Source organism: Prionailurus bengalensis, chromosome A1, assembly GCF_016509475.1.
Source record: "Prionailurus bengalensis isolate Pbe53 chromosome A1, Fcat_Pben_1.1_paternal_pri, whole genome shotgun sequence".
In the NCBI taxonomy this organism is placed as follows: domain Eukaryota; kingdom Metazoa; phylum Chordata; class Mammalia; order Carnivora; family Felidae; genus Prionailurus; species Prionailurus bengalensis.
Window position 1 is genome coordinate 240,389,301 of NC_057343.1, and position 26,154 is coordinate 240,415,454.

The following is a 26,154-nucleotide window of genomic DNA, read 5'->3' on the forward strand; positions in this document are numbered from 1 at the left end:
AGCAGTCACACACAGGCACTAACATCTAACATGGACGGGCTGTGGGAGGGGCTGTGGGAGGGATGGGAGCCACAGCTCACAGGGTCTCACGTCACCTCCCCGCAGGGAGGAAACTTTTGCTTCCTCATTTAGACGGTGACTCCTGGCCTGACCCCAGGCCACCTGCCTCGTAGTCCCAGGCTCGTTCCAATCTTGCCCTGGTGCAGCCCCAGGTGGGGGCCCAGACATAGCAATGATGTCCTCGAGTAAGTACCAACATGAAATCCTCTGTGAAATAGTTTTCAAAACTGAAGATAAAGGCATTCATTCTAAGACTACAACAAGGAAAACTGCACCAGCAGACATTAAAAGTAAGTCTAATTGCAGCAAGAACATGACCACAGACAGAATGTCTGCAGGGAAGTGGCTCAAAAAATGGGCAGTAAGTAACCATACAAAAACCCTGTAAATAAATGATTTCTGTGGGAAAAAAATATTTCACTAAAATACTCGAACACTGGGGCGCCTGGGTGGCCCAGTCAGTTAAGTGTCCGACTCTTTATTTCAGCTCAGGTCATGATCCCACAGTTTGTGAGTTCTAGCCCAGAGTGAGCCTCTGTGCTGGGGGTGGAACCTACTTGGTTGGGATTCGCTCTCTCTGTCTTTCTCTCTCAAAAACAAAACAAAACAAAACAAAAACACTAAAGCAAAAACCAAAAACCAAAAAACCCTTAAAAACCATCACATGGAAGCCGAAGGGTGCCCAGGGAGGTACATGCTCATGGCTCCTGTATGCTACCAGGGGGAGCAGAAGCCCTGATTAGATGAACACCAGCTGTGATAATATGCCAGAAAGAATGCATAGCTTCCAAAACCAGCAGAGGTGAAAATGGCTACAGTATAGAAGGGGACAATCACAGAAGAAACAGAATACAAAACAAGAAGAAACAAAAGCGTATCGATTATGTCAGGCGATATGGCAAGAGAAAAGAGAGAAAAGCGATAAAGTAAAGGTTTTAGAGCTGAATGTGTCAGTAATTTCCATTAAAGATGGAAAGGAACAGAAGCTGTGGTGCAGGAGAGGAAGTGAGAGAGAACGCGGCGCCATGGACCAGCATGAACCACAGCCAGGGGGACAGGGTGGCCCTGGTGCCATGGGGAGGACGCAGGTGCGGACCAAGCCTCGCCGGCCCTGCCAGAGCCCCGCAGCTGGCCCTGGTGTTCTGCCTGCTCTGTCACCGGCCAGGGCCGCCCCGACGCGTCCTTGGCTTGAAAGTGGAAGTGGAGCTTGAGGTTGGGAGCAACCCGTGGCCATCGCTCACCCACGTCCCTTCCCTTCCCCGAATGGCAAGGACTTGCTTGAAGCAACCACCACCCCGACGGGTCTGCCTTAGGGACACAGCTCCAGATGCTGAGGCCATGGAAATGCCATTAAAAGACTGTTAGGCCAAAAACTTGGACAATAAGGCGATACAAGCGAATTCGAGATACAGCCCTTATGAGAACTCAGGAAGAAAGGGACAGCCTGCGCCATCCCAGGGCTTAGGCCGAGTAACTACTGGCAAAGTAGAAAAGCCCCCAGACCTAGTGGCTGACACAGTGACATTCCTTTCTCATGCACACGGAGTCCAGCAGAGGTCAAGGAGGGCTCTCTGCCCCCAGGAGAGAAACAGGCCCGCTGGTCAGTGGCACCGCTGGCAAGGCTACGGAGGGGACGGCGGCCACCCTGGTGGCCTGGCAGCTCTTCTCTGTCCCACTCAGAATGAACCACATGGCCCCAAGCCCGCTGCGGGGGGCTGGCGAATGGAGGGGTGGACGGTGCTCTGTGAGAAGGGGCTAAGGGAACTAAACCCGTGGCCAGAAGTCTCCCACAAAGAGCATTTCAGGCCCGACTGGCTTCCTCAGCAAGTTCCACCACACACTCAGGGAAGGGAGAGTTACAACCTGTCCTGAATTCTCCTAGAAAGCAGAGAAAGGTGTACAGCTGAACTTTTATCACGGGCATGGCGTGGCGGTGCGAACGCGGAGGATAGCGGCACCGTAAGGGAGGACCGTGGGTGGCGTCACCGCGGGGACAGGACTGGTTCCTGCCGCCGTCCCAGCCAACAACCACACCATGTGGTGCCGCATCAGCGGGGTCCTGGGACCAGACTCTAGCTACCATTTCCTCTTCACGACAGCGGGGACAGGCACTTATCACCCCTTTCTACAGATGAGGAAATGGAGACCCAGAGAATTCCAATAATTAAATGTCAGACATTAAGTGGGGTACCCGGAACACAAAATCCTAAACAAAATAGTAACCGAATCCAAAAGTATGTTTGCAAAGGAAAACCCATCATTACTAGGCTGTGCTTAACCCAGAAAATTTCGGTTGTTTTTACGTTATCAAATTACTGTAATTAACCACATGAACAGAATAAAGGAGAAAAACCACATGGTCATCTTCAATGGCTGCAGAAAAAGTGATAAAATTCACCCATTCACGATAAAAAATGTCTGGCAAATTAACACTACAAGGAGCTTCTTTAACTTGATAAAGTCTATCTATAAAAACACTATGCATCACACACCCTCTAGAATGAAAACATTAAAACTTTGACAGTAAGTGCTGGAAACATGGACCGACAGAAACTAATACACTTCTAACGGAGCATCAGTGTAACCATTCTAGAAATCATCTGAAATTACCTGCAGCAAAGGTGTTAAGAACATGGTTCAGGAGTTAAGTGAAACACGAACATAATGGGACACAAAGTTAATAAGAAAGAACCAAATGGGATTTTAGAACTAAAAACATGTAATTTCTGAAATTAAAAATCCATTATCTACACAGGCCCAACTGCAGAATGGGTGAGGCCTGTGACAATGCAGCAGAAATGACCCCAACGGAGGGCAAGAACGAAAGATGGGGAAAAAAGACCCGAAGTCTGGGGACCCGTGGGGATGCCACCAAGTGGTCTGGGTGTAACTGGGGTCCGGGAGGGAGGGTGGGACAGAAGCTGGATCGAATAACCATGTTGAAGAAATGGTGGCCAAAACTTTCCCAGATTTGATGAAAATTATAAAGTCACAGGTCTAAGAAGCTCAACGAAAACCCAAACAAGAGGAAACATAAAGTAATAGCATGGTGAGCATTTCCAACAAGCCTAAAATGGTTGAATGCTAAAATCTTCTCAAAAAATTAAAAAAAAAAAAAACGGTATGATGAAAGAAATTGCACTCCCCCGCAAAAACCGTGTTTGCTGTGACATGCTTTCCTGCTAAGTTGCAGAGAAACTGATGCCAAAGGACACAGCCAGGACCAGACAGGAAGGAACCGGGGAGGCCACCCCGGTTCCTGAGGGAAACGCCCGACCCCCGAACGCCAGTGGCAGAGCCCGACGACACACGCAGGCACCTGTAGGCCTGCCTGCTCTTCTCCATAAATTAAGTAGGCATTGGTTTAAAAAAGTACTTTGTTTTACCTAGAAGCCAAGTATTTAAATAAGATAAGAAGTTTCCAAACTAAAAATCTAGTATTTTGTCTGTGTGTGCTCTAATTTTCAGAAATGCACTGTAATTGTAAGCAAGAGAGCGCCTGGGGAAATACTTCCACTGTGAGGCAGTGATGTCACAAAATGGTATTTTTAATGTTTCCCCAAAATGTGTTACTTTTATTAAATCTTGGAACGTACCTGTCCCACCTGCACCTAGCTTGCTTCATGAAAGAATTCAGTGAGAAAATCTCAGTCAATTTATAAAAAGTCACTTTTTAGAATGTTAGTTTATCTTGCCACACAAAATTATTTAATGATCACACACAGTGCTCTTTAGGGAGAAAAATACTGCACTTTATCTCAAGATATTTCATGGAAAATTAATGATGCTGGTCTCAAAAAACATCAATATGTCTTGTCTCAAAACATGTGAAGGGCTTGGATTAATCCTTTTTTTTTTTTTTTTTTTGCAATCTCAGGAGCAGGAGCAGCGTGGAGTCAGAGGGAGCCACCCTGGTTAGCACCTCCCTGCAAATACTACCCCTACATGTCCTTGTTGGCAGACTCGCCTACAGGCAGATCAATCCCATCTTTTCAGGGTGTTTTAGAAAACTGAGCTGTAGGCCCTGAACACGTTTCAAAACTTCAGCTGATTATGAACGGGAGGCACAGCTCTGCCCCACAATCATACCAGGTAGAAAAGAGCTTCCGCGGTTTACTAGGTGTGTGGAGGCGACGCAGACGCCGCCTAGCAGCCGCCGCGCGGGAAAGGGCCCAGCATCTTCTTGAGCTCCTTGTAGCTCCAGTGCAGCTGCTCGACCTCGGCCTTGTGCCGCGCGCGCGCCTGGCTCAGTTCCTGCAGGAGGTGCTCGTTGGTGCTGACCAGGGAGCTGGAGGAGGGCTCGGGGGAGCGACGCCTGAGCACTGCCTGCCGCCTCCTCTCCAGCAGCATCCTCCCTCACCTGGCTGGGGCCCTCCCGGTCCACCCCGGTCCCCGCAGCCAACCCCTTCCCGTCTCCCACCGGCTCCCGCTCCCGCCATCCGCCCCTGGCCTCCAGACCGCGTGAGGCTACGCGTGACCCGAGCCCTCGGCCACCAGGCCACGTGCAGGCTCAGCACCCAGACGGACGGGCAAAGGCAACGGATGACGGAGGGGTGCCTCGCTACTCCAGCCGCACCTGTTTTCTGAGAAAACCATCATCATCCTGCCAGCTAGCAGAACAATGTTCTCATTCTGGAACAGATCCAAAGACTGACATATTTCTATCTCCCGGTCCGATGTAAAGGGGCTCCCTGAATAATTCTGACATAGTGACTGCGTAACTGAAGAGTCCTGGTTTTACAGTGTTGACCACGGTTGCCTTTGGAAGGACTTCAGGGAAGAAGCGGCCCTGTACTGCCCACTTGGCCATCTGCGAAGCGCCCTCGCCCCCCAGTCGGCAGTGACCAGGGATAGATGGGAGCGGGCCATCTTCCCATAGACGCATGCCCCCGAAGACAGACCTCCTGTGCAGGCACCAGCCATCTGCTCCAGCCAGGCTAAGGCCCAGGGTGGATGAAGTCAGTGTGGACCACCACTGCCCCCCACCTCCACCCGCTGCACGGCAGCCCAGTCCACACGGAGCCCACAGTGCTGCAGATGGGGGCCCATCGGGTTCTGGGAGCCTTCCTGCCTCGCCTGTCCCCCCCCTGCACCCACGACGGCTACCTTTTGCTCCCTTCCGCTGCTCCATCTATGCTCCAGCTCATCTCCCAGGAGCCCCTTCCCCTCTGTACCTCGTGCTTGGGGTGGGCCCGCTGACCCCCCAGCGTCACAGCCTGGCTCCACCTAGGGCCGTGCTGCACTTGAGCCCGGGGGAGGTGTGTGGGACTCAGCCCAAAGTGGGGGAGTAGGGGTGAGTTGGGCTCATGCTCTGCACCTCCACAAAGTACACCTCACACCACCCAGTGAGCGGCACGCCTCCTCTCTGCACCCGCTTCCCAGCACACGATTCTCTGGATAGAAACTGAGGCTCCGCCTGGACAGCCCCCACACTGCCTGCTCCCTTCTCACCACCCGGCACACAGCTGGGAGTAAAGGGGGAGGCCCCGCGCTCTAGGAGAACTGACAGGAACCACGCAGGGTGGACCGGGACAGCCCAGAGTCTCTCAGCAGCTCTCACCCACCCCTCACAGACGCCGCAGCAAGAAGGGACGTGCCTTTCCTGAAGAAAGGGGAGCTCAGGGGAGTTCTAAGTCAACCGGCGACGCGTGCGGCCCAGAACCCCACCTGCTGCGATGCCACCAGGCGGCTCCTCCGTGTACCCTGCTGTCGCTGGGGCCGGCCCTGCCTCCCCCTGCCCCCCCCGCCGCCCCGGGCAGGCACCTGTGGCTCTCCTGCAGCATCTGGGTCAGCTCCCAGACCTTGTCGTAGTGCTCCAGATGCTGCTTCAACTCCACGATCTCACCAGAGAGCCTCTTCACACTTGTTTCAAGTCCTGAAAGAGAAAAAAAGTAGCATCATTTAGTGAAATTGAATGTGTTTGAGTGTTTCATGTCCTGAAAGCTAAAATAGTTCGAGTTTAAACTGGATTGGGACACCAAAGACATATAGCTTGGAAAAGGTCGGTTTCCGTAAGCAACTCAAAAACCACCTTGGGATTAAAGCCTTGGGCCTCTGCCCTCCGGACACCCACGGAACCACAACCTCGCATGGAGGGCGGAGAGTGGAGACAGAGGTGGGCCTGGTGCCAGCTGGAAGCTCATTCCACTGATCTATGTGCTGGCAGGAAAGGGCCTTCAGGGGTGTCTCTTTCACCAGGCAGCAAGCTCTGCCCTAGGGGAGGCCTTGAAGCTTTGGGGACAAGCGACAAGAGGCCCGCAGTGGCCGTATGTCTCTGATGTGTCCTCCGCTCCCAGGCCCATCAGTGACACACTGTGTGTTTGGACTCCATCTACGTGACTCCTGTCTCTGGGCTTCCAACTTGGGAGGAGAAGAAATATATCATTTCTTGGCTCCCAAACCCCAAAACCAGGATCCAAATAAATCCACACACAGACACGTGGCTGTGGAACTACACAAGTCCAGAGACAACAGGAGAGACAGAGCGGGAAGGTACGGGAAGAGGTTCGGTGAGGACACGGATAGCAGGCTCCCACAGCAAAGGCAGAGGCTCCCAAAAGCACTACGATGGGACGACACTCCTCAGCATCCACATCCACCTGCACTTACACTGGAGGGTGAGTGTGGAAGGGATTGTGGGAAGAGGACAGTGAAGGCACAGTTTCGGCATCCCCCAGAATCCCCATAGTAGTCTAGCACCAAGAGTAACTAGATGACAAAACTGGAGTCCCAAAGACGACCTTTCAGCACCTGGTGGTGAGGCAGCCTCAAGACCCAAACACGAGAGCCACAAGCCATGCATGGCTTCATCTGTGGGAGAGGAGCAGCAGTCAGGAGGGGGGCAGCTGCTAAGTGTCCCCTATTTTCACAAGAAATCCCTGCAGGGCAACTGAGGACCCGCGGCTGACATGAGAGGCTCGGCCTCCCCCGGCAAGGGCAGACCAGAGGACCCCGTGTGGTCTGAAGGGACTGGAGCAACCCTGGGCCCTCAAGGCTGGCCTGCCCAGTCCCTTCCAGAGCAGGGCCGTACCACAGAGGAACAGCTGGGGAGGGGCCCAAGTCGTGCAGGAGAGGACACCAGAGGCAAGCGGGAGAGTGAACAAGGCCTGGGAGTCCCCCAAGGGGCTGCTGAACTTCTCTGTGAAGTTTGACGTGCTGTGTGCTGTACTCCTGGACACTGAGAGGACGAAATTCCATGTGCAAGTGAACAGCACAGAGTACTAAAGGCAAACCCCACACACAGCTGTTGCCCCCAGACAACAAGAAGCCACACTCGGGACACATCAAAACCAGGACTGGATATTTCAGAATGAGCTAAGGACAGAAAGGAATGATATAAGAGGGGTGCCTGGGTGGCTCAGTCGGTCAAGCATCAGACTCTTGGTTTCAGCTCAGGTCATGATCTCACGGTTTGTGAGCTCGAGCCCCACGTTGGGCAATGCACTGGCGGTGTGGGGCCTGCTGGGGACTCTCTGTCTCCCTCCCCAACTCGCACTGTCTCTCTCAAAATAAATAAATGACCTTAAAAAAAAAAGAAATGATACAAGAAATGGAAGAACAACTTAGTCAGAAATGGGAATGTCAGAGAGGAGGCGGCTGGCCTCAGGCACGAGCTCACAGCAAAGGAAAGCTTCATGAGAAGCGAAGGCTGAGCAAGTGAAACAGGACAATGACATCTCAGGAAACAGGTGAAAAGTGGAAAGTTTTTACATGAAAATTAAAGAAGAGACTATGACGAACTCTTAGCATGCCATGAAACAGCCCGATAAACACAGCGGAAGAGGCCTGAGTAGGTGCGTCACAGATGCCTGCCCAGAGCGAGGGTCTTGTCTGTGGCTGCGCTCCCAGGACCAAGCCCACAGAGAGGGCCTGTGACGGGCCGTAGCCCGGAGACATCTGCTCTGTGGCCCTTTAAGAGAAGTTTCTGGGGGCGCCTGGGTGGCGCAGTCGGTTAAGCGTCCGACTTCAGCCAGGTCACGATCTCGCGGTCCGTGAGTTCGAGCCCCGCGTCAGGCTCTGGGCGGATGGCTCGGAGCCTGGAGCCTGTTTCCGATTCTGTGTCTCCCTCTCTCTCTGCCCCTCCCCCGTTCATGCTCTGTCTCTCTCTGTCCCAAAAATAAATTAAAAAAAAACGTTGAAAAAAAAAAAGAAAAGTTTCTGGACCCCTGGGGACCTCGGTGGGGCAGTCCTCAGTGAAGTTAAAACCTCCCAGCGTCTTTGTGGTTTGCACCCAGACGAGATTCACGGAAGACACAAACTACCACCAGCCTGTCACTGAAACCCCAGAATCTGACCTTGAAATACCGAGTGCACTTTTGTAAAAATGGCAAAATAGAAATACAGTGAAGAGAGGGAAATGAAAGTGACCTGGCTCTGGAAGAAACGTGACAAAGAGGAAAAGCACCACGCTGCTGGGAAGAGCCAAGGAGACAGAGGAGTGACCGTGTGCGTGCTCGGGGAGGCAGGCAGGGGGCTCCCCGGTCCACGGCATTGCCAACAACACAGACCACATCCGAGCTTTTAGGGGTCTGCTCAGACCAAGTGGGAGCGTCTCTCAGCCCTCAGGACATTTTACAGTATTTACTGGACCTGAAGTCTACCTATGAGTGTTTGAACACTTACACTTCACCAAATAATGTTACCAAATAAACCACAAACTCACCAGTAATCTGCAAGTTTAACGTAGCTGCAGTGTCTGCATTTTTTACTTCTTTTTTCAGGCTGAACAAAAGAGCCTTTAGGCTACTATTCTCCTCCAAAGATTTGTCTAGATGCTGTCTCAAGTCACCCTAAGGACACAGAACAATACACTTAAGACAGATGAGTCAAATTCAGTAAAACGTATATAGAAAACTAAACCTTGAAAATCACCAGACGTTAGTTTTCTTTTATATCTCATAGCCAACAAACCACAATGTGAACAAGAGAAATCACAACTGCCCCCAGCTGAGCAGCACAGTGTACTTCAAAGGGGACAGTGAGAGGGGTGGCACAGTTCACGAGGGGGCAGGTGGTGTCCCCGGAGTCCCTGGGGAGGGTGTGCTTCAGCAGGAGAGGAGATGTGCTGGCTGCCGGAGCCCTGCCTCCTCCAGGAAAGCTCCATGGTTACCACAGCCTGGCTCCCTCTCTCTTCTCAAGGAGCAGGAACAAGGGCTGGGCAGTGTGCCAGCCCCAGGTAGTCCCTCTGGGCTCACTTCTTGGGCAAGAGCGCAGGCAGACCCCAGGGCTCCGCACTACCCCCAAGCAGGCGCCTCCCTGCAGCCTGTAAGTGGATGGAATCAAGCCTGCGGGAGCTGCAGACGGAGCGGGCTCCCCTCGCACCCGGAGACAGAGGCAATGCCCAGCACGCCACGGGACATTAAAAGGGAGGAGAGGGGACCGAGGCCACTGTGAGAGCCAGTGGCATATGACCCATCAAAGCCACCTTGCCTGCAGAGAAACCAGCACGCGCACCCCCACCAGAGGAGTGAGCGTCTGTCTCAAAGTGACAGGGGCCCTTTCAGGAAACTGCTACGCTCACTCTCCACCCCAACAGCCCAGCCAGCGCACTGGCCCCTCTGTGTGCACATACGCTAGGGCACTACAGAAACTGTCACACGGCCAGTTATGTCCGGCGACTCGTCTCCCGAACACGTGGAGTTCTGAGAGGGCAGGGGCCGGGCCCCAGTGCTGACGGTCTCAGTGGAGGCTGAAGCAGGGACAGCGGACAGACGGCGCTCAGATACGTGCGACACTGCTGCCTAGAGCCAGGCTGGACCGGCTCGGGGGCAGGGCTTTCGCCAAGACCGGCTCCCCGGGCACTGGGATCTGAGGAGACACGACTGCGGAACCAGCGTCTTCACAACGGGGAGGAAACCAGGGTCAGCAATGGGCCCCTCAGGAACAAATGACTTCCTCTGTGAGAAGTACCTCCTGGCTGACTCACCACAGGTCTCCTGACCGAGCTCCACTGACCACGCCTCCCCTCCCCTGGGATGGGGTCAATGGGGTGAATCTCAGAAACAACTGAGCAGGGCTCTTGGGCTTCCTGATGGTTCAAGACTGCTTGTCCGGGCAGGGCCTCTCACTGCCCCCAGCCAAGGTCACCCTGTAGGACAGGGTCAGTCAGACCGTCCACAGAGGTGAAGGAGCGTGACTTCCACACTAGACTGCATCACTGTGGAACGGACCCCAGGGGCCCGTCTGCATGGATCCCACTGGTCCCACACTCAGCACTGTAAGGGGACGGGCTACCTACTCAACTGCACCAAACCCAAAAGCCGTGGCCTTTTGTTTCCATGGTTAACCGGCCATGCCGCGTCCCATGGGGTCAACACTGTCCAACAAAAAGAACGTCTACGCAGTGATTATGGTTCAGGGTCACAGGGCTCCAGTCCTTTCTGGACGCAGTCACCACTTGTGTGTACACATACATGTCCACAGTGCATCCATCTAAAGACCAGAGGCCGCCAGTATCATTTCACCATTTTTTATCTTTTTCTCTAAAAGTAAAGCTTCGTGTGGGATCTCTGAAATGGCAGCTTCTCATATAGATGGTATCAGGTGTTCCAGAGACCTGTCTCCCAGCAATCCTGTGGCTATTCTCAGTCCCATCTTCTGAAAGACACGGCTGACGCCGAGGCTGGATGGGCAGCTGCCAAGACGGCCCAGGGGTGCTCCCGCCGTCACGGGGCGCCCTCCCCTCATGTGGGTGGACCTACTGACTGGATCCCGAGCAACACACTATGCAGAAGTGCTGACACGTCCCTCTCAAGAGCAGGTAACAAAGGACGACCTTCTACCGGGCCACTCCCTGGCCCTGAGGAGCAGCTGCCATGCCGTGAGGGCCTGGGGCGGCCCGAAGAGAGGCCCTCGTGCACAGATCCAAGGCTGCTGTAGGCAAGCCCGGCAGGGGCTACCCACCTCCATCAAGCCCTCAATCGACAACGTGATGGCAAGACCCTGAGTCAGACACACAGCTCGGCTGCTCTGGGACTCCTGACCCACAGGAGATGTCGACAATAAATCCTTGCTACTGACTGTGCTGCCCTCTAGGGTAACCTCATAGGCAGCAGTGAGGGACACCACACAGAGGGCTACGTAACTTGGGAGGACTGACCGGCTGCTGTGTCCCAGCCCACCCATTCAACCACATGACATAATCTGTTAGTACTGACTCTTTACAAGAAGAGCCCCCTGAACACAGTCCATCTAGTAAAACTCAACCATAATACTTAGCAAGGTAAACAACTTCACCCGGCTGAGTGCACAATAGACATCTTACTCATTTACACACACACACACACACACACACACACACACACACACACACTTATTTATTTTGAGAGGACAGCACGAGAGCATTTGAGAACATACAAGACGGGCAGAGAGAGAGGGAGAGAATCCCAAGCAGGCTCTGCGCTAATTGCCCATGTGGGGCTCGATCTCACAAACTATGAGATCATGACCTGAGCTAAAATCAGGAGTCAGACATTTAACTGACTGAGCCCCCCAAGCGCCCCTCATGACAGACATTTTAAAGTAAAAATCGTATATATTTGAGGTGTGCACTTGATGATACACACATAGATGGTGAAATGATTACCACAGTCAAGCTGATTACCGCAGCTTCTCCTCACAGTTAACATTTCTTGGTGAGCACATCAAAGCTATTTTCATAGCAAACTTCCAGACTCACTGCAGTATAGGAACCGTGGCCCCAGACCTAGTCATCCTGCACAACCACGGAAATGTCCCCTTACCGCCATCTCCCTGTCCCCCCACCTGCCCGCCCCTGGTGATCATCTCCCACTCCGTTTCTATGTATTCAACTCTTAGACTCCACTTATAAGTGAGACCACGCAGCTGATTTCTTGCTCTGTCTGGTCACCGGGCACACTGTCCTGCAGGTCCCTCCATGTTATTGAAGACAAGACTTCCTTCTTTTAACGGCTAATAGTCCATGCTATAAGTACACATTTTTTTAAATCTGTTCATCCATCGACAGACAGTTCGGTTTCCCGTGTCTTTGCCACAGTGGATAATGCTGCTGTGAGCATGGGGGTGCAGATCGCTCTTGGAGGTACTACTTTCACTTCCTGTGGTCACATACCTGAAAGTGGGATTGCTGGGTCATATCACAGACTTATTTTAATTTGGGGGAGCCTCCATACTGTCTTCCACGCTCGCTGTGCCAGTTTGTATTCCCTCCAACAGTGCACGAGGTTCCCTTTTCTCCACATCCTCGCCAACGCGTTTTGTTTTTTTTGATTCTAACTGCTTCTGACAGGTGACGTCTCTTTGTAGCTTTGATCTCCTTTTCCCTGATGATGAGCGATGCTGGGCATCTTTTCGTGTAGCTGTTGGCCATTTGAACGTCTTCCTTGGAGAAATGTCTATTCAGAGCCTCCAGCCATTTCTCAGTTGGGTTCTCTTTTTGCTACGGAGTTGTGGTATTTATGTATTCTAGAATTTAGCCCATTATGGAACAAATGGTTTGCAAACATTCTCTCCCAGTCCACAGGCTGCCTCCTCACTGGTACTGTGCAGGAGCTTTTGAGTTTGATGTAGTCCCACTTGTGGAGTTTTGCTTTTGTTGCCTGTACTTTGGGTGTCAAACCGAAAAAATCATCACCAAGACCCTATCAAGGGGCCTTTTCTCTGTTTTTTTCTAGAAGTTCTACAGTTTCAAGTCTTACATTTCAATCTTTAATCCATTTTGTTTTCTTTTTTTTTTTTTTCCAACGTTTATTTATTTTTGGGACAGAGAGAGACAGAGCATGAACGGGGGAGGGACAGAGAGAGAGGGAGACACAGAATCAGAAACAGGCTCCAGGCTCCGAGCCATCAGCCCAGAGCCTGACGCGGGGCTCGAACTCCCGGACCGCGAGATCGTGACCTGGCTGAAGTCGGACGCTTAACCGACTGCGCCACCCAGGCGCCCCTCTTTAATCCATTTTGAATTGACTTCTATGCATGGTGTTAAGGGTCTGGCTGCATTCTTTTGCATGAAGCTGTCCAGTCTTCCCAGCACCATTTATTGAAGAGACTGTCCTTTCCCCATCATATATATTCGTGGTGTCCTTGTCAAAAATTTGTTGGCCATTTATGTATGAATTTATTTCTGGGGTCTCTATTCTGTTCCATTGATCTGTGTGTCTGTTTTTATGTCAACACCATACTGTTTTGATTACTATAGCTTCCTTCATAATATAATGTGAAATCATGGAGTGTGATGCCTTTTTCTTAATATGGGTTTGGCTATTAAGGGTCTTTTTGTGCAACTAGAAAAAGGAGAATACAAATTTTAAGAAAAATAATCACAAATTTTATAATTTTTTATTTCTGTGAAAAATGCCATTGGAATTTTTATAGAGATTGCACTGAATGTGCACATAACTTTCAGCAGCATGGGGTTTTTAACACTATTAATCTTCCAGTTCATGAACATAGGATATCCCTCCATTCATTCATCCATGTCTTAATGTTTTCAGTGTTTAGATATTTAACCTCCTTGGTTAAATATATTCCTATGTATTTTATCCTTTTTGATGTAGCCATAAATGAGACTATTTCATTTCCTTTTCAGATGACTGTTGGTGTAAAGAAACACGACTGATTTGTTATACTGATTTTATGTCTTGCAACTTTACTGAATTGATTAGTTCTAATAGGTTTTTGTTGTTCTGAGTCCTCAGATTTTTTACACATACAATCCTGTCCTCTGCAAACAGACAATCTTACTTCTTCCTTTCCAATCTGGATGTCTCCTTTTCCTGCATGCTCTTGCTACTACTTCCAGTGCATGGATATGCACGTCCTATATGTGTCCGATAGTGGGTCTTAGCTTAGAAAGCAAGCTTTTGGTTTTCTCCCACTGATCATGATGTTAGCTGTGGCCTTATCATAAGTGGCCTATATGGTGTTGAGGAAACTTTCTTGTGTTATCTGTTTTGTTGAGACTTTTTATAATGAATGGATGTTAATTTGGTCAAATGCTTTTTCCCATCTGTTGAGATGACTGTGTGGTTTTGATGTTTCAATCTGTTTATGCGGTGTTTTAATCAGCGTATGTTAAACCAACCTTGCATTCCAGGGGAAATCCCACTTGGTTATGGTGTATACTTCTTTTGATTTGTTTCTTGAATTTGACTTCCTAGTATTTCACTGCAGATTTTTAAATTATGTTCATCAGTGGTATTAGCCTGTTGTTTTATTTTCTTGTGGTGTTTTTGGTATTAGGGTGATGCTGGCTTCATAAGTGAGTACAAAAGTATTTTCTTCTATTTTCTGGAAGAGTTTAAGAAGGAGTATTAATTCTTCTGTGAATGTGCAATAAAATTAAGCCATGAAGCCATCAGGTCTCGGTTTTGTTTGTTGTTGTTGTTATTGGGAGGTTTTATATTATTGCCCAATTTCCTTATTTGTTATTGGTCTGTTCAGGCTTTTTTTTTTTTTAATTTTTATTCATTTTTGAGAGTGAGAGAGACAGAGTGCGAGTGGGGGAGGGGCAGAGAGAGAAGGTGACACAGAATTCGAAGCAGGCTCCAGGCTCTGAGCTGTCAGCACAGAGCCCAATGTGGGGCTCAAACTCATGAACTGCGAGATCACAACCCAAGCTGAAGTCAGACACTCAACTGACTGAGCCACCCAGGCACCCAGGCTTTACTTCTTCTTGATATAGTCTTGGCAGGCTGCATGTTTCTCAGAATTTACCCATTTCTTCCAGGTTCTCCAGTGTGCTCACATATAAGCACTGGTAACAGTCCTTAGGACCCTTTTTATTTCTGAGGCATTCACTGTGATGTCTCCTCTTTCACTTGTGATTTGAGTCTTCTTCCATTTTCTTAATCCAGCTAATGGTCTGTGGATTGTGGACATTTTTTCCAAAACCCATCTCAGTTCTGGTATTTTTTCCCCCATTATTTTTCGAATTCTCTATTTGATTTATTTCTGCTCTGATGTTTACAATTTCTTTCTTTTTTTCTGTTGCTAACTTTGGGTTTAGTTTGCTTTTCTTTTTCTAGTTCCCTGAGGTGTAAAGTTAGGTTGTTGAGATCTTTCTTCTTTTTTAACATAGGCATTTGTGTGTAACGGTCTTACACGGTGAGGTTAGGAAGGGCGGGGGCAGCCCTGCCCAGCCAGGAGTCTTGGGCTCGGGGGGCGCTGGGGTGGAAGCTGTACTGGCTCTACCTGCCCTTGGGTGCCACCTGGTGGACAAAGTCCATCCGGTCCAAAAGCAAGCACGTCGTGGGCCTGTGCTGACTGATGCAGGCAGGACAGCAGCAGGGACCCCGGGCTCACCCAGCTAACTGGAGCCTCTCTCGCCAGTGGTCCCAGTGGTCAGGGTGCCCGAGCCAGGGAGCACCAGGGCCACAAAAACTCCACCTCAAGCCCAGCTCCATGTGTGCTCTCTTGTGCAGGACAGGCAGGGCTAGGACACTGAGGCTAGGACAGGATGCTGTCATCCAGAAAGCCCTGCTGTGTAGGGCTCGGGAACCATGCAGGGAGTTGGGGGGTGGGGAGGCTGGCGGGGGAGGGGACCCCTGCCCCTGTGGCCTGACAACAGCCAAGGGGAAATGCATCCCCAAACAAGGCCTCCACCCCACGAAGAGGGGTGAATGAACAGAGACGACGCCAAGGGCATGGCTCACCATCTCCTTCCGCGTGTTGCTGAGTTCCGACGCCACCTCACTCATCCTCATGCTGTACTGCTGCTGCTGTTCGGCAAGGAGCTTTTGCAAAGATCTCTTTTCCAGAGTAAGGAAGCTAATTTCTTCACTCACGGCTGCTGAGATGTCCTGAGCTGCTGTAAACTCTTGCATCGATGATAAAATCTGTCTTGCCTGAGCTAGGAGTAAAAATCAAATGATATCGTGGCAGTTACGTTGAAAACACGAAGAATAAACAAAACGTGTCCAGCACATCTGGAGTAACACAAACTCTCAACTGGCAAAAGGACACGGACGCCAGTGACACCACCTCCCTCAGGTGTCTGCACACCCATCCACTCACAGGTGGGATGGGAGGTGGGGACACAGGAAGAGTTTTATTCTAAAGCAAAGGTGCCTCTGAAGAGAAGGCCACGACTGGACAGTGTGCCTGGACGTCCCAGTGGCCTGCCACGCTCTCTTCCATGGCACTGCCTGCTCCTGCTCCTGCTCCTAGCCTGGGAGCAAGTGGGTAAGATTTACAGGATCAGGATCCAGGGGTTCCAGCATCCTGGGCAGTCCTGATTCTAGAAGCTCCAGGGCCATGATACCAAGCACACAGCTCAGCTCCGGGCAGGGTCCAGGGTCTGCAGGAAGGACGAGCGAGCTCCTGCCCCAACTGAGACCCTGAAGGCCACACACTGGGCTGCGGGAGAAAGACACAGTAACCACCCCAGGGTGTGGCGTCTCACTCTCTGGATGAAGGGCGCCCCGTGTGCTCCTGCACCCAGGCACAAGCAGAAGCAAAGCCAAGTCCTCCCTGGGAAGTGACCACCCTCCTGGGCCTCATCCTCAGTCAAAGCTCAGCAAATCCAGGGCCCTGCACAAAAGAGCACACGTTCGGAGGGCCGGAAGGAGACGGCACAGCTTTGTGATCTCTCCAAACCTTCACATAAACCGGAGCAACGAGAACCCAACATGTGAACAGCACCTCCAACAGAACCAGGTGACGATGCAGAGTACCAGTAGGAAAACCAACAGCCGCAGTCCTGCACGACACCCCTCGTGCCTCACACCTCATGGAGGTCCCGAGCCGCTTCAAGAGGGCGTCCGGATGCTCCATGCAGTGCGGCAGGGACGGTGACGGCCAATGGGGAGGGTCCAGCAAGGTGCAGGGCTCAGAACCCAGCAGGCAAATAGCACCTGCAAACAGAATGCTGCCCGGAGGGCGGCCCAAGTACGGGTCTGAGCCGACCGTCCTCCTGACTCACCGCGGAACACCTCGTTGCCGTGCAGGGACTTGCAGCCGCCCCAGTACCTGTCCACCAGGTCGAGGAGCGCCTCCAGGAGCACCACTTCCAGGCCAGCCTTCTTCCCGGGTGGCGGAGCTGAGTACAGTTTGGCAGGAGACACCTGCCACGGAGACAAAGCCATGATGCTGAGATGCCAAAATCAGTGGTTACTGTGTGAAGCAAAGCCTCTGACGCCAGCATGCCTCATGCTGATGCCCTTGTCCTGCAGAGGTGTACACGATGAGGCTGTCCAAACATCACAACGCTACAGGGGTGGCACATGGGGATCCCTTTCCTGCCCCCCCCCCCCGACGTGTGGCATCCTCATACCGGGAGGAACAGCTAAAGGACGTGCTAGCAGGTGTCACACCAAGTATGTCAGTCATGAGACCCACATCATAATTTAAGCTCTAAGGCTGTGGGAACCCCAGTCCCACAATGGCCTGTCCTGGGCCCTCCTGAGCCAGTGCACAGGGACTCCTGGAGGCTGCAGACCCTTTAGAGTCAGTCTCAGCCTGAACGGTCCCCCAAATGTATGAGGCCACATGCCAGACCAGACGGAGGTCAGGCCAGGACGATGTGGGCAGAAGACGGCCAGGCAAAACCACCAAGACTCCACCCAGGGCCTGGCCACATCAGTGCCGTGTCAGCAACCACATCAACAGCTCTCCTTTCCTCTTTAGAAATTATGTCACCAATTTTAAAGAATTACCAAAGAAAGGGAGATGGTTCTGCCCTCCTGCCCACTTTCCAAGCGCCTGGGGGTTTGGGGAGGGAGGGAATAGAAGCCTGCATCTGTCTCTGGGCTGACGGCCAGAGCCAAGACACGGGCTGGTCTCGGGTGTCCAGGAAGAGCCGGGACATGGGCTGGGCTCAGGTCCTGCCACCACCGCCCACCCCAGGTCCACCAGGGACAGGGCCTGGTGAGCGAGCACCGCACTGACCAAGGTCACACTGGGGGAGGGGCAGCGTGAAAATGCCAAGGCCTGGCTGCTCACCCCAAAAAGCTAAGGGTAAGAGCATATAGCCCTGGTGAGTGTCTGGCACTAACACTTCCATCCTCCATCAAACTATCTGGACACCTGTCCTCAGGCACAGGTGACAGAGCCCATGTCCCCAGTGCACTCACTCAGGCTTCTGTCTCCTACCTGAGGAGCACAGGGCAGTGTCCTCTGCGAGAGGCCGATCACCGTGAGGTCCCAGCCCCTCAGTGAGTGCATGAGCTCTCTGGGTGAAGCTTCGCACCTGGCGCTGTCCATCCTTGGTGAGCGAGGCCAGGCCTCCAGGGGGCAGGAAAGGCCCGGGCCTGTTCCCCACTCAAGCAAATCCTCATTTCTCTTCATTCTCTCAGTCCAGACAGTGAGAGACTGGCCATATAAACAAACAGTGGCCGCATCCTGTGTGAGAGTGACCCTCTGACCCAAGACCTGCAGCGACCGGCCCCGAAGCCAGCCCCTCATGTATGGCAACCAGCCAGGAGGCCAAACTGTGACCCCTGTAACGGTCAGCCCAGCAGCCAGAATTTGATCAGTTAAGTGACAGCTCCCCTAATTTTTTTTCCCTCTTTGCAACTCAGGACCGACCACAGGAAGCCAGATCATTTCCCTAACCAAGCAGCATCTTGTCCCTCACTCTGCTGCACCCTCTCTCTCTCCTGGCCCCAGACCCCCTCCACTGTGACGCTCTCCCACTCTCCCGACTGTCTGGGTTTGTCTGGCAGACCAGCAACAGGGCAGACCCCCTTGCCACAGCCCGTGCCCGCCCAACGTCTGCCCCAGTTCCCACAACTTTGTGCCTCTATCTCCAACAAAGCCAGTGACAAAGGCAACAGAGTCATCACCCATGTGGCTCTGGGTCATTTGCAGGGTGCCAGAACCCTCAGTCCCTACCCAGGGCCAAGTCCTTTGGAAAACCACAGGATGCACGTCCAGGACACCCTCACAACAGGGCCATTGGTGGCTCCCTGGCCAAGATGATGGGTTCCGCCTCTAAGACAAGCACCCTTGCCAAAAAGCAGAGCACAAATGCCCCTCAACTGTGCCCACATTCCAGCCTCAAAGCACGGAGCGTGGCAGAAAGTGGTGGGAAGCCTGGGAGTATACTTCCACCAGATCAAAAGGTAGCAAATGCTGGGGAGAAGCACGTGTAGAAGTTTCTCCAGCTGGGAGCCAATGAGCACAGGGAAGGGAGAGGGGGCACACAGGCCTGGCAGCCCCCACCTCTCCATCCGGTCCTGCTCACCTCTCCACTCACCTCTCCGGTGCCACTCACGCTGGGGGACCTCTCCTCTTCAGGCTCCGACACCGCTGAGTGAGGAAAGGTCCTTTCACTCCTGCCCTCCGAGACACTCTGCCTGCTCAGACTCTCCTCAGGGCTCGAGGGCACACTGGGCCTCTCCGGGCAGTGCAGACACTCCTGGTCTGCAGGTGCCTGAGATCTCCCACCAGGCATTCTTCGCTTCCTGTACTTTTCAGGAGCAGGCAACGGATTCAATACCTTTTGGGCTGACAAACTTGACTTCTGAGAAAGGGTAGACTCCTCAATGTCTGTGGAATCTGTAAAGGAGAGCGGAAGAGAGCCCTCAGCAGAACAAGTTCTCTGGCCTCAGTGACCAGTACCGTAATTTAAAAAGGTGTGTGTGCACGCATATGTGTGTATGTGCACACGCACAAATATGGAAAATCCACCCAAAAGTGATAAAACTGAGCTAATAACTTTAACAAATCAATCAACCAACTACTATGTTCCTGACAAAATCACGTATGAGAAAAAGAAATGAGTAAAAACTTAGAATCTGGGAATTACAGAGGACTGAACGATTTGCCCCTGTAGCAGACTTTGTTAACATGTCAGTCCCTGAGACCCTCCCTGCCACTGGGACAGCCACTGGGCCACGTCCCTGAAGCGGGCTTTCGCCAAGCACTGCCCGGCACCGGGAGGAGACGAAGGCTCTCCCTGGCCCCTCAGGCCCCTGTGCGCTGCAGACAGGGCCTTGCTCCGTGGGCAGGCTCTCTCTGCATCCCCTCCCTGCTGCTGTCTCGAGGCACCACAGCACTGAGCTCTGCCTGGACTCTGGACTCTGCACGCCAGCCTGGCTCCTCAGGCCCCACGGCCACACCCGTCTCACCAGGCCACCCTCCAGCCCAGGCCTCTCCTCTGGGCTCTTGCTGCTGCGTTCTCGCGTGGCACCGACAGCTCCAAGGCTCCTCGGGCTCACCAAGCCAAGGACTTCCCTAGCGAACCTGTGCCTCAAGTGCTCACGACCTGAGGAGACAACAGTCATCCAGCTGCTGGGTCAGAGGTCACCAGCACTCTGCTCCCTGAGCAACACGTCCATCGCTGAACCTCCCCAAGTCTGCCTGACCGCTGCCTCTTGCTGGGACTGGTCTGCCATACCCTCTGGGGCAGACCCTCCCGTGCACCCTCTACAACCCAAACACACAGCAGCCACTCACACCACCTCCCCCCACCCCTGCCCTGGGGACGGACACAGCCCAAGTGCTGCCGTGCCACCTCACCTCAACCTGTGACCTGTGCTCTTCCTTCTCCCCTTCCAGCCCACCGCCTCTGCAGGAGCCCACTCTCCCAAAACGCACGGTGGAGTCTGGCCACCAGGGATCAGCAGAGCAAGTCACAGTGGGGGTAAAGTCAAGTCTGAGTGCCTCAAGGATACAGAAGATGGAAAGACTGAGAAACTGTTCTGGGTCATAGGAGTCTGAGGGGATGTGACAATTAGATATGCTCTGTGCACCTGGACAAAATCCTGGACCGGAAAAAAAACAAAACAAAACATCAATGGAACATTTAGTGAAACATGAACAGAGTCTACGGGTTAAGTGGCAGGTCTGTGGTAAGGTTTATGTCCCATTCTGGAGAGTTAATGCTCGTCATCCAGGAGAGTGTCGTTGCGCTTAGGAAACCACACTAGAGTGGTTAAGAGTGGCAGGATACCCTTCCCCGAGAAGGTTCCAGAAAGGCCGACGACAGCCTATGCGCACACATACATATGCGTATACGTCCCTACATTACATACGTACATAAGCACGTGTGCCCGCACAAAGATGCACACACATACATACCGTACACACATACGTGGTGGGGAGGGGAGGGGCACAACCGAACAAATGTGGTGAATGCAAACTCTGGGGGCATGTGGACAGAGCAGACATGAACCTTCATCGTTCTGTCATGGCAGCTTTTCTGTGATCACTCTGTGAGCGTTCACAGGGACTACGCATCGAGAGAGGGGTCTGAACATCAGGCACATGCGTCTTTGTGAAATAAGGAGCTCTGACAACATGGCGTCCCGTGCCCCACACACCCCACGGCGCCGCCGCGAGGCCTCAGGGGTGGAAGCAGCCGGTCTGCCACGTTTGGTTAGGCAGCGGCCGCAGCAAGCCAGGCACGTCACCGGCACGACCTGCTGGCTTCGAAAGGCCCCACAAACAAGCCTCAGGAATGTGCCTGGTTTGCTCATTTCGGGAGGTTTTCTGACAACTTTGCCACACACATGCATACAACACTCCCAATTTACTTATTTTCTTCTTTTTTTTTGAGAGAGCGAGAGTGCAAGCAGGGCAGAGGGGGAAAGAGGGAGAGAATCCCAAGTAGGCTCCATGCTCAGTGCAGAGCCAGATGCGGGGCTTGATCCCCTGACCCCGGGATAGTGACCTGAGCCGAAATCAAGAGGTGGATGCTTAACTGACTGAGCCGCCCGGGTGCCCCTCATCGTAATTTTTAAATTTTTTTTTTTTTTTTTCAATGTTTATTTATTTTTGGGACAGAGAGAGACAGAGCCTGAACGGGGGAGGGGCAGAGAGAGAGGGAGACACAGAATCGGAAACAGGCTCCAGGCTCCGAGCCATCAGCCCAGAGCCTGACGCGGGGCTCGAACTCACGGACCGCGAGATCGTGACCTGGCTGAAGTCGGACACTTAACCAACTGCGCCACCCAGGCGCCCCTCATCGTAATTTTTAAAATGTAGCTACAGTCGTAACCTGGACCCCTGTATTCAGAAGATGTGTATGTGTGCATAGATAGAAGGGCCAGGTACTTAGCGACTAGACTCTACAACACGGATCCACTACACGTTTCAGTGTAGGAGATTCTTTCCTAAGACATCTCAGAGAGCTCCACAAACACACAAATATATCGAAGACAGGAGGAGAGATTTCACAGGGACAGCACACGGTGAAAACAGGCACTGCCAAGGAGCTGACAGAGGGCGCATGACACTGCTTACCTGGGTGTGGGGCAAAGCGTGTGTGCAGCCCACACTGCGGTGGGAGCTCCCCACAGTACTGGCTCTGAGGCCTCTCTTCTGAGCCATCCCCTCGAGAGCTGCTTCTCCTCTTCTCGTGGCCTTTCTTTATGGAATCCCCACACTGGTACTGTACTGACTGGGGACTCAACAGGTGCCTGGATTCTATTTTATTAAAAAACATTGTAGAAGTTTTATTTCATCAGAAATGACATTTTAACCTTATGACAGTGTATGATAGCTACAGAGTACACAATTAAATAAGAAAAAGGTGACTGAGCAGCCAACCCCGCAGTGACAGCAGCAGGTGCCGCAGACGCCTGACCTCAGCACTTACTGCACAGCTGGTACCGGTACAAAGACTCGACAACCAACAGAACACCACACAGAATCTAGAAAGAGACTCGAGTCAGCTGAGTTAACAGATGTGCCATGGTACTGAGCGAGAAGACGGTTTCTTCACAAGCACGGGGTGGACAAAGATTTCTTTACGGGACACCAAAAAGCACAAACCATATAAAAAACAGAATGGACAGGCAGACAACACTGAGAACTTCTGCTCTTCCAAGCACGTTAGGCAAAGAAACGGCAAGCCACAGAACAGGAGAGGTCTGTGGTGCCTGCATCTGAGAAAGGGCTTGTACGAAAAAAGCCACAGAGAACGAGCTCTTATGACCTGGCACTAAGAAGCGAAAAATGGGAGGGGAAGAGGCTTGAACAGAAGTGTCTCAGCAGACAAGTGGCCCTGAAAACCTGCCCATCAGAGTCCTCAGGAAAGCACGTGTTAGAACCATAAGGAACACCACCGCGCTGCCTGAGGAGCCGGAACTGACAAGACTGACAACACGGAGCCGGCGAGGACACCCAATGGGCAGATGTCCTCGCACCAGCAGGTGAGTCCTGGGGTTTCAGCCCCAACTGATGCCTCAACCTATTGCCGTCTTCGTGAAAAGCTCTCAGAAACTCCTAACAGGAGAAGAAGCAGAGCCACAGCACGGACACAAGCCCTGGTGGAAAACAGAGGCCCTGAGCAAAGCCCCTGAAGAAACTCACATGCTATAAAGACTTCACAACATCCTCGTCCGGTCTAAAGTTCTGAACCTGGCAGCCTGAGCGCTCAGTGTCTCCTAAGCTAAGGGAACACCCACTCATGGTACAGACGGACAGTAGTCTCACCAGCCACAGGACACTTAACCCTCCTGTCTACTTTGACCTTTTGGGTCTCCTGTGTAGTTGAAGTCGATCTGAGGAAGGACACAATTTCCACAACCACGCCGTAGAACTATACGCTCAATTATACTGATATTTTCTGTCACAAGTCTATAATCCAAACTACTGGTATTTACAAGTTCACAAAGCCTTCATGAAGATTCTGTACTTAAAGGTGAGTTTTCTAGAAAGCACAACTGTGTGTCTGGAAGCCAGTAATTACCAGAACCCCGCAACACGCTGGCCCACTGGGCCTTGGTGGTAGAGTAGCAGCCTACCTTGGGAACTAGGGAGGTTGGCCTCTCGCCCCCTCTGGCTGGAGCTTGTGCTCCTAGGAGGGTTGCTCAAGTCCCACTCGCACTCAGCAATGAGGTTCAGGACCGCCTCATCATCTGCGTCCATTACCAAGCATTTCTTGGCCGAGGGATCAGCGCACGTGGCCCTAGAGTGGCGTGGTCTGCAAGGAAAAGCAAACTCAGTGCTGTCGTTCAAGCCAGCATCATGCTCCAGCCCACGCAGACCCTGTGAAGGAAGATGGGTGCTCTATCAGTGGGGCCACAAGGTCTCCGGGGAGGAGCTGGTGCACTGAAGAAAATGGCTCTGGGTGCTTCCCCAGGACGCTGGGTGATGAAAAGAAGGTCATGTGATGTCTCCATGCATCCCAACATCCCAGTCAGGTCTGTTCAAGAATGAAAGTTCCAGAAAGCTCCTGTTCTGAAATCCCCTAGTGTGTTCTCCTCCTAGCATATCCATGATGTGATGCATTTGATCAAGAAAGTTAAAGCGAATGGTGTTTGAAATTTCTATTTTTACATTAAGTGAAAACCTCTCCACACTGACTGAATATGAGGTGTTTTAGATACGACATCCTACCAATGGTGGCCCCCCCCGCACATGAAGGTGAACACACATGAAGGGAATTCATTTCCAACAAGGCAGCTTATGAAATCTCTTCAAGATAATAATCACCTACTATGAACACTGACTCTGTGATATCTGATCATACTTTAAGAAGTCAATACTGTTCACTATTTTCTGAGAGTTTTCCAGCTCACTGCAGAGGGAAGGGGTCTTGGGTTCTTTTTCTGGTCTGCCCACAGAAACCTGACACCTGACACACTTCTGCCTTGGGGGTCTCCACGTCACCCATGGATCACAAGGTTCCACTAGGTCACCTATAAGACCCTCTGAGCTCTAAACGCCATAAGAGTTCAGTCTCTAGATGGTCAAGGACTAGGTAAGCTACAGAATATTGCTGGAAAAAATTAAAGACATAAATAAGTGGAAAGACACCCCATCTTCATGGACTGGAAGATTTAACATTGTTAAAATGTCACTAGTCCCCAAAGCAACCTACAGAACCAGTGCAATCCCTATCAAAATCCCAATGACGTTTTTTGCAGAAATGGAAAACACACATCATAAAATGCATCTGGGACCTCAAGGGACGCCAAATGGCCAAATAATCTTGAAAAAGAAGAGTAAGCATTAGAACTGATATAGCAGAATTGCTGACATTACCAGACTAGGCTTTAAAACAGCTACAAGTAATAATACTGAGGTCTAATGAAGAAAGCAGACAATATACAAGAACATGTGGGAAATTTAAGCAGAGAGCTGGAAATTCTCTAAGAATCAAAAAGACATACTAGAGATCAAAGAAGAGAAATGAAGAAGCCTCTGATGGGCTCATCAGAAGTCTGGACACAGCCAAGGGAAGAGTGTCTGAGCCCAAGGATAGCTCAAAAGAATCCTCCAAAACTGAAAAACAAAGAAAAAGATTGAAAAAACCCTGAAAAAACCCAGAAGAGAATACTCAAGAAATGAGGGAAAAACCACAAAAGGTGTAACACATGCTTCTTGAGAACATCAGAAAGAGAAGAGAAAAAAGGAACAGAGAAAATATTTAAAGCCTGAAAATTTCTGTAAATTAATGTCAGACACCAAACCACAGATCCAGGAAGCTCAGAGAACACTGGCAGAGTAAACAACCAAAAATTTACATCAAGGAATATCGTATTCAAACTGGAAAAAAAAAATCAAAGAAAACGTAAAAAAAGGCTGAAATAAGGCAAAGGGAAAAACACTTTATGTATAGAGCAAGAAATATAGGAATTACATCTGGCTTCTCCTCAGACACCACACAAGCAGCAAAAGAGTGAAGCATTTCAACTGTTGAGAGAAAAAGCTACCACCCCAGAATTTGGTAACCTGCAAGATTATCCTTCAAAAGTGGAGGAGAAATAAAGACTTCCTCAGATAAACAGAAACTGCAATGTGTTTCCAGTAGACTTACCTTGTGAGAAATGTTAGAAGAAGTTCTTTAGAGAAAAGAATGATGCAGGTCAGAAGCTCAGATCTACATAGAAAGGAAGGGCACTGGGGCACCTGGGTGGCTCAGTCGGTTGAGCATCCGACTTTGGCTCAGGTCATGATCTCATGGTCCGTGGGTTCGAGCCCCATGTTGGGCTCTGTGCTGACAGCTCAGAGCCTGGAGCCTGTTTCAGATTCTGTGTCTCCTTTTCTCTCTGCCCCTCCCCAACTCACGCTCTCTTTCTCTCCCTCCCTCTCTCAAAAATAAATAAGCATTAAAAAAAAAGAAAGGAAGAGGACTGATCTAACAGATGAAAGTCTGAAGTACCAGCAACAATGTAGTATCTGATTATGGACGCCCACGTATTACATGCAGTTATAGCTTACTCA

The 26,154-nt window shown here is 51.4% G+C and overlaps 1 protein-coding gene across 2 annotated transcripts in view; it reads right to left on the reverse strand.

Annotated features, from left to right (window-relative positions):
- Positions 1-3,726: 3,726 nt before the first annotated feature.
- The window catches only part of CEP72 (centrosomal protein 72), a 37,474-nt gene continuing 15,046 nt past the window's right edge, over positions 3,727-26,154 (reverse strand). For both annotated transcript variants that reach the window (XM_043601906.1, XM_043601916.1), the window contains exons 5-12: positions 23,730-23,908; positions 22,225-22,407; positions 19,235-19,536; positions 16,961-17,102; positions 15,693-15,889; positions 8,723-8,849; positions 5,824-5,935; positions 3,727-4,348 (exon numbers count right to left, since the gene is read on the reverse strand). In XM_043601906.1, the coding sequence (XP_043457841.1) occupies positions 4,207-4,348; positions 5,824-5,935; positions 8,723-8,849; positions 15,693-15,889; positions 16,961-17,102; positions 19,235-19,536; positions 22,225-22,407; positions 23,730-23,908 (1,384 nt within the window). In that variant the 3' untranslated portion in view covers positions 3,727-4,206. The remainder of the gene's footprint in view (positions 4,349-5,823; positions 5,936-8,722; positions 8,850-15,692; positions 15,890-16,960; positions 17,103-19,234; positions 19,537-22,224; positions 22,408-23,729; positions 23,909-26,154) is intronic.